This window comes from Ammospiza caudacuta, chromosome 11 (assembly GCF_027887145.1).
Source record: "Ammospiza caudacuta isolate bAmmCau1 chromosome 11, bAmmCau1.pri, whole genome shotgun sequence".
Classification (NCBI taxonomy): domain Eukaryota; kingdom Metazoa; phylum Chordata; class Aves; order Passeriformes; family Passerellidae; genus Ammospiza; species Ammospiza caudacuta.
In genome coordinates, this window is record NC_080603.1 from 12,067,749 (window position 1) to 12,076,240 (window position 8,492).

The window sequence follows — 8,492 nt, forward strand, 5'->3', positions numbered from 1 at the left end:
TTCAAAACCCCTGCTCATTTGAGGAGCCTTCTCACAGCAACCCCAGAAGCAGGATCCACAGCATGTCCACAACATCTGCTCACCGCTGTCTTGGGTTTGTGTGCAAGGTTTTGACAGTGGGATCTACAGGGGTGGTTCCTCAGGGAAGCTGCAGGAAGCTGCCCCCATGTGTGACAGAGCCATTGCCAGTCAGCTCCAAGATACACCTGGCCAAGGCCAAGCAGTGCCACTGACAGAGGCACCACCTCCGGGATTGTGTATTTAGGAACAGAAAAAACCGCACAACTGCAGCCAGAGAGAGGAGTGAGGACATCTGAGCCACTGTGGATACAGGAAACTATTCTGCAGAGGAAGTAGCAGCAGGACAACATGCAGTGAACAGGCCAAAATCCCCATTCTCATACCCCTGTGCTGCTGTGGGAAAGAGGTAGAGAAATGGGGAGTGAAGCTCCCTCCAGCTAGGAAGGGAGGGGTGGGGGACAAGTGTTTTAAGATTTAGTTTTTTTATTTCCTATTATCCTACTCTGATTTGATTGGTAAGAAATGAAACCAATTTGCCCAAGTTGAGCCTGTTTTGCCCACGACAGTAATTGATGAACGATCTCTCCCTGCCCTCATCTCAACTCATGAGCCTTTTGTTGTATCTTTTTCTCCCTCATCTAGCTGAGGAGGAGAGTGATAGAGTGGCTCTGGTGGACGCTTGGTGTCTGGCCAGGACCAGCCCACCACATCTGTGCATGCAAAACTCCAAGCAGGAGGAAAACGCCTTCGGGCTACACTGCTCTCTCCCCTCAATTTTTCCATGTCATGGGCTGGTGTTTCCCAGCACAACTTGGCAATTGCAGCAACAGAGCCTTCCAGCTACAGCATAAAAGGCCACTCATCAGAGGATCCAAGAGTCACCAGCCAGGCTAGACACACACAACAGTACCCAGTTCTCTAAAGCAGAGGTAAAGGTTTGGACAGGAGAGCATAGAGAACTGCACTGAAACTACAGCACTTCTAACAGGAAAAAAGAAGAGAGCTAGGGCAGGGCCAGCTGCTGGGAAACAGCCAAGAATATATGACAGGGAAGGCAATGGGATTGGAGAGTGCAGAGGAATTCTGTGGGTGAGAGAGAAATGTTTTTCAATGAAATTCGGGAAACAACATGGTTATTTCAGCCAGGATTCTTAATGTTAGGAGAAATAATTACACTTGAAAGAGACTAAAAATACTTCAGAATCTCATGTCTGAACAACCTGGAGGCAGCTGGCAGAGAAAGGGAGCAGGGAAAAGGACAGGAGTCAGGTAGTTTGCATCAAAGCAGCAAACAGTCATTTTACTGTTAGGAGATGAACAGCCAACATTTGGGGTCACTGCAGATGTCTTGTAGATGGCAACAACAGAAAATTCCAGAATGGATAAAACAAGCACTATCCAGACAGTTTTGGCCTTTGGGATGGGCTGGAAGATTGTTCTATGGAGGGAAAAAGTAAACCAACATGTACAGTCCCTTTGCCCCTTCTGAAATTAAAAGTGTAAATAATAACCCATGAAAGAGAGGGAGAGTAAAGAGTAAGAGTGCTTAGTGCAGCCTTCCCCAGCCCTTGTTCTGAAGCCTGCAGCTTCACCTTTCCCTTCCCAGCTCCAGATGTTTTCTCCTCTCTACTGTACCTGCGAACACACCAAGCAGCTTTTCCTTCATCTTTCACTTGCTCAGGCACCAACAGGAGAAACCACAACCTCCCCGCTCTCAGCTGCAGCCTGGACAGCCTCAGCTGCCACCAGGAGCACAGGAGAAGCTGGCCAAGGAGGCACAGCCTGCTCGGCTGCTCACTGGGAAAGGCAGGCAAAGCTCTGGGGAACTGTGCAGTTTTCAGGTGAATGGTTTGGCTGAAGGTGTTCAACAACTTTTTCAGGCAGGTGCAATCAGTCCCATAAATCATTCAGCTCCAGGCAGGTTTTCTTAGGAATGGCGTAAGGTAAAACTTACACAGAACAAGTCTCCTGCCAAACCAAAGTTTTACCTCCAAAGCAAAAAAGGTACAAGCACATGTTAAAAAATAACTATAAAAATGGTTTAGTATGAACGAAACATTGTTGGGTTTCTTTCCTTAGCACACTCAAGAGATGAGCTGGTCAGGCTGAATTTTACAAGACAAGTTTCAATTGATAGCAAGAAATCTAACCTTGGAAACAAGAGTCCCAACAGTTAAGGTCTGAGAGGGCTACAAGCAACCAACAAAGCTTTACAGTGGGAAGGGAGAAGGAACAGCCATGGCTCAAACTCCCCATATAATTACAACCTGATTCTTCCCTTGCCTCCCAGAAACTGTGCCTCCTCAATCCAATCCAAATTTTGGGAAATAAGAACCAACTTCAAATAACAATTACTCTATTTACACAGTGCTGCCCTTAAAAGCGTCTGCCTAGTATTTTTCCATGAGTTCTTATATCAGGTCTTCCACATCCTAATCTTTCACTGAACAGCATAATCACAGCAGGTATCTACCTAACACCACCATGGAGAGCATTGCCACAGCTTTTATGTTAAAGATGACACATAGTTCAATTAAACAAGTTATCCACAGCAAAAGGAAAGCAGTGCATTTGGAAAAAACTGGGTAAGCAGCTATGACACTACTCCCTGCCAGACCTGCCTTCTCATACCCTTCATATATTCTTTACTTACCCACACACTGACCAAGGATCTTCTCTCACACTAACTCTCCAGCCCCAACACTGCACAGGTGGGAGGGAACAGTGATGCTCCCAGCAAAGTGACTGAACTACAGAACATGTTGCATCCTTTGCCAAAGTCTCCTCCTGAAGAATTCACAACACCAATGCTGTCCTAAGCAGAGCCATCTGCAAAAACAGGGCTCTTGCAAGCACACGCCAGAACTGAGAAAAGGTGTGGCTGTGTAAATTTGTGTACATTTAGTCACAAATAATGTATGGTGACACTCAGCACAGTCCTGTCAGCCACAAAAGTTACCAGTTGCGACTTGAACCAGACTGGCAATATTTGCACTGATCCTAAGTCCCATCTTGAACTTGCAATTAACCTAATATTTGTAGGTCATGTAAGACAAAGACTTAATACTGCTTTGCTCTAATGGGCAACAGCAGCAATGCCAAGCAGCAAATGTGAAGAGACTGTTTTGCCTTTTTTCAGGTTATAAGGATGCAAAACACCTAGATATGAAAAACATATGATCCCAGGCATCACACCGACACCAGCCCTCAGTGTTCCCTTCAGCACAGCCAACAGGTGACACAAATACTGAGATGATGTAAACAGTGGTATGAGTTTCACCCCCTAATGTTCCCCATATATTCATAGTAACTGCTTTAACCATGCTGCTGCTCAGGCATGTAGGAAACTGTTAAAATTGAATGACAAAATTTACTAAATAACTATCTGCCAGTACTCTCCTGCACCAAAACAAAGCACTCTTCACCATTCGTGAAAGGACACAGGCGTGCTGTACTTTATGAGCTCTTAACAAGATACATTGTTCTGTGCTGCATGAAGTTCCCACTCAACAGAAACATCACACTGCTTCCAACAAGGCTCCTGCTCATCTTACATGTCTGTAATCAACGTGCAACGGCCTGGCAGAAGTTCTTCCCGAATTAAAAATTAAAAGCTTCAGGAAGAAGCAGAACACATTAGTCAATGCTAAAACACAGTTCATGGGGCTCACTTCCTGTGCTGTTTGTAACACTGGCAGGTGAGGGACAGCCACACAGACATCAACCGAAACACAAGTGATAGGATACAATGCTCTAAAGGCTTTGAAGTCTGTTTCCAAACTCACAGCTCCTTCCAACAAAACTGAATTAACACTGGTCACAGCCCTGTGAGGTAGATGCCCTTAGCCATGCACGTGTTAGCAGGGTTCACTGCTCTACTCTTGGCCACAATCACTGACCAAACCAGGATTACACTGGGAGTTTCCTGCTTCCAGCCCAATACTAGAAGCGATTCACTTTCACACCCCTCTCCCACACACTTTTGAAGCACTGCTAATTTCGGAAAGTAAAAAAAAGTGGCAACACAATAAGCAGAATATTGTATCCCCGGCTGAACAGGAGCGTCCGAAGCTGCTTTGGAAGCATCCCCGGCCCGTGCAGGTGCGGGCCAGCGGCGGGACACCCGCACGGATGCTGCACTCCGGGATACTTCTGCCACTAAAACACTCTGCAGTGAGGCCAAAAGGCTCAATGAAACCAACCCAACCCGTGGCTGCCCCGGGGGATGATGTCGCCCGCCCCAGCCCGCGGGAAGGCACCGCAACGAGCAGCCCCGACCCCCGCCCCATCTCCGCTGTCGTTTCACTCCCCGAGCAGAGCCGCGCCCCGTCCCGGCTCACCTTCCCCGGCGGGCGTCCGGCTCCTACATCTCCTCCCGTTTCTGGAAGCTGATGCTGGCGTACGCGCTCAGATCCTCGCCACAGTGGCCACTCCCGCGCTGCTGGCCCGGGGGCTTCGGCGGCAGCGGCTGCTTGGCCTCGGCGGGGGCGTGTGGGTGGTGGTGGCGGCGGTGGCCGCAGTCCCTCACCAAGTCCAGGTCGATGTAGTTGAGCCCGTTCTCCAGGGCGGGCACGATCCCCGGGTCCCGGCGGGCGGCGGCCTCCCCCGCGCCGGGACGCAGCCACACGTTCTCGAAGGAGGCCGAGCTGTGCCGCTTCACCTCCTCGGCGCCCCCCGCGCCGCCGCACGGGAAAGGTGCCCCGAGCCCACCCGCCGCTCCGCGGGCCGCGCTCGGCGTGGAGGAGAACGTCTCGGAGCTGTGTCGCCGCCGGCCGCCCTGCGGGTCGGCGCGGATCACCTTAGCGCTCTGGTTGCGGCCGGGGCTGAGGCTGACGCGGGTGAAGGCGCTGCCCGCGCCCAGGCCCCCCAGCAGGGAGGAGGAGCGCGGCGGCGCCGCCGACAGCTCGGCCGGCGGCCGCGGCAGCTCCGGGGACCCAGCGGTGGCGGCCGCCGGCGGGGGCTTTTCGGGGCCGGCGCGGCCCCCCCGCACTTCGGCGTAGCTGATCGGGCGGGCGGGCGAGCCGGGGGACGGGCTGTCCGCGTAGTCCAAACAGGAGCCCCCGCCGGCCGCGGCGCCCCCCCGCTGCATCGCCACGTAGTCCCGGCCGAGCCGGGCCGCCCGCGCGGTGGCGAAGCCGGGCGGGCAGGGGGCCCGCGGCGGGCCCGGCTCCATGTTCATGTACTCCTCGGCCGCCTCGCTGCCCGGCGGCGGCAGGGCCATGCTCAGGGCAGCCGAGGGGAAGGGCGGCTTCTCGCCGGCGATGAACTCGATGTTCACGTACTCGCCGGGGCTCTTGGGCTCCGGGGGCAGCAGCACCGGGGGCTGCTCCCGGGCCCGCGGCAGGGTGCTGGCCTTAGGGCCACCCAGCGACAGCCGCGTGGGTCGCGCCAGGCGGCCCTTGGTCTGCACGGCCGTGTCCACCTTGCGCGGGGGCTGCGCTTGAGGCGGGGGGCCGCCCTCGGGGCCGCCGCCACCGCCCAGGCTGTCGCTGCTGGTGGAGGAGGACGAGTCCTCGGCCGCGTAAAGGAGGCGGCTGGAGCCGAGCGCGATGCGGGGCTGAGGGCTGCCCTCCTCGGCTGTCCCCGCCGGCCTGCTGCCGCCCCGCCGGTGCACGTGCTTGAAGGAGCGCGGCAGCGAGAAGTAGGAGTAGATGGGTTTGTGGTGCGCTACGGTGGCCGCCTCCTCGACCCCCGGCTGCCCCGCAGCCCCGAAGTAGCAGTCGGGCGGAGTGCTGGTGGTGGAGCCGCTGGCTGGGGACATGTTGATATAGTCGCTGCCGCCGCAGGGGAGCTTCCCTTCGTTGCTCTCCACTGAGAGTTTTGGGTGGTGGCCGGCACCATTTGTCCAGATCTTGCCGTAGCCCGCAGAGCTGCTGTCGGGGGAGTAGCTGCCACTGGGGGACATCATCATGTAGCCATTAGAGTCCACTGTGGCTGGAGGGTGGCGGCCACCCCTGCCAGGGTTGATGATCTGTTGCGGGGCCGACACACTCTTGGGACTCATGGGCATATAGTCACCACCCTTGGGGGGCCCCCCACCACTGGGCACAGGGGCTACACCAGGCGACATGGGCATGTAGCCATCATCCGTGTGCGGGGCAGAGTTGGTCCGATGATGGCCACTGTCCATGTGGTGCATATCCAGGCACTCCTCTGGGTAGGAGTGAGTGGGCACAAAGGCTGAGTGGCGGTAGGAGGGCAACCTGCTGCTGCCACAGGGGTAAGAAGGCAGCATCTCCGTGTACTCCTCAATGGAGGCCACTGAAGACTGTGAGGGTGTTTTCTGGTGGGAGATGGTGGGCGAAGTGCCTGCAGAGTGAGTCCGCTTTCTGAATGCCTTCTCCAAGTCGGCAACCTCCTCACTACCACCTCGAGGACAGCAGGGTGTACTAGGATAGCGGGGCTGCTGCTGAGGGTGGCAGGTGCGTGGGATGAAATGGCCATTGGGTGCTGCCAGGCTGCAGCAAGAAGAGGTGGCCTTCCCTCCCATGCAGATGTAGTTGAGGTCTTCATCACCCCGGGCAGGGGGGGTGTGTCCCAACGAATCAGGGGTTACACTGCGAAAAGAGCTGCGAAAGTCACACGGGCTTGAACCATACTCATCAGAGGAAATAAATCCACCATCACTAGGAGAGCCAGAAACTGAAGCACTAGACCTTCGTGGGAACAGGCAGTCTGAGGTGGAGCCGTGGCCACTAGTGCTGCTGGATGACAGGCTGACTGGACTGGTGGCTGAAGGAGAGCAGCGCGAGGAAGGCATTGGGATGGACCGGCTGTGGTTGAGTGGAGGATGGAGCCTGGAGTTGCCACGGTGTCTGTGTGAGTGAGTCCGGTTAGCACTGGGACTAACTGGGCTGCCATCCACAGAGGCAGGTCTTGACATTGTGCCTTCCCCATCACTCGATGCTCGAACCCGGAAAGAGCTGGGTTTGCCGCCTGTACCTCCACCACCGGCAGGAGAAGTGGCCGTGACGCTCTCAGTCCTGGACCGCCGACTGAGCCCCACTTGGCTCGGTGGAGGGTTGTTGACGTGGTGCCTGCGAAGGGGCACAGAGATCGGGTTGGAACAGTTTGAGGAGGACTGGCTCTTGCTACGGGGCCGGAATTCCTCACTCATGGCTCGCATGGCCTCCAGGATAGTTTCATGCATGTTCTGTGCCACCACTGAGTCATCCACTTGCATCCAGAACTCACCAGGTCCAGTGACAGCTGAGCGTCCCACCTCAATGAAGAAGAAGTTCTCAGAGTGACCACAGCGGCGGATGTTGAGCAGCTGCAGCACCACAGCAGCCGCATCTGAATTCAGCTTTACAAAGCTGATGGTCTTGTTAGTCAGGCACAGGCGGTAGATGCCAATCAGGTTCTTTGTCTGGCCTAGGCCCTTAGGCTTCAGAATTACTTGCCAAACTTCCTTAAAAGCTGGACCAGGGGCTACCTCACCATAGCTGTCCTCACCTGCTTCCCCCAGTCCTGTGCTGCTGCCTCCAAAAGTGACATCGCTGTGGTGGTGGTGGTGATGGTGATGGAGGTGATGGTGGCCCTTGGCCCTGTTGTGCAACTGCAGCAGTGCTTGGTACCAGCTCTCCTGCTCAAGTTCACTGTCAGCTGCAATGGCAAAGTGTTCGTCCTTGGTGTAGAGGGCCACCAGGTGCTTGTTCTTGGAGTCAGCCCGTTTGTTGATGTTGAAGCAGCTTTCTAGTGGGATGGAGCGCTTGGGGGCCCCCGACTTGTGTCTCCATTTCTTCTCATTCTCGTAATACTCCAGCCGGGCGGGTCCAGACTCACTGGCTGCCCTCAGCACGAAAAATCGTTTATGCATGCTCTTGGGTTTGCGCAAGTAACCCACCTTTCTGACATCTGAGAAGAAGCCCTCGTTATTATCCGTGGGGCTGGCCATGATGAGAGGTGGTGGAGTTGCTACTGCAGCTCGCAGTCTGCAAGACCCCAAAACAGCCAAGCCAGCCAGGAAAGGCAACCACCTAAAATAAAATTCATGCAACAACAATTAAAAAAAAAAAAGGGAAATAAAAAAAAGGAAAAAGGCAAAATAGCTCAAGATCCTCTTTTGAGAACGGGACGGGGGAGGGACAGAAGCAGGGTGAGAGCAGCTGTTCAGTGGCAGAGGCAGCTTCCAGCACCAAATCAGAGTTTGTGTTGCTGTTTATGCCCAAATCGCGCTTAGACGCGTAAGCTCGTCCTTAAAAAGTCCAGTCCCGATCAGTCCAGACGAAAGTCTCGTCCCAAAATGAGCAGCCGGGAATGAAAAACACATCTTCCCTCGCAGGGGTCGGGCTCCGGCGGGGCCGGCAGCGAGGCGCGGGTCCCTTTCCTCCGCTCCCTGCACCCCTTCCCCGGCTCAAGTTTGCCTCCGCGAGCAGCGATCTCTGTTGCAGATTAAATATCCTCTCGGGGGCGGAGATTGTTTTGCAAAGTCCGGGGTTTGCACCCAAAAATACACGCTGCTCTCCCCT

The 8,492-nt window shown here is 54.9% G+C and overlaps 1 protein-coding gene across 1 annotated transcript in view; it reads right to left on the minus strand.

The window, feature by feature from the left end:
* The window catches only part of IRS1 (insulin receptor substrate 1), a 47,690-nt gene extending 39,636 nt beyond the window's left edge, over positions 1 to 8,054 (minus strand). Inside the window, exon 1 of the mRNA XM_058812271.1 lies at positions 4,362 to 8,054. Within this exon, the coding sequence (XP_058668254.1) occupies positions 4,385 to 7,918 (3,534 nt within the window). The 5' untranslated portion in view covers positions 7,919 to 8,054 and the 3' untranslated portion in view covers positions 4,362 to 4,384. The remainder of the gene's footprint in view (positions 1 to 4,361) is intronic.
* Between the last annotated feature and the right edge of the window lie 438 nt (positions 8,055 to 8,492).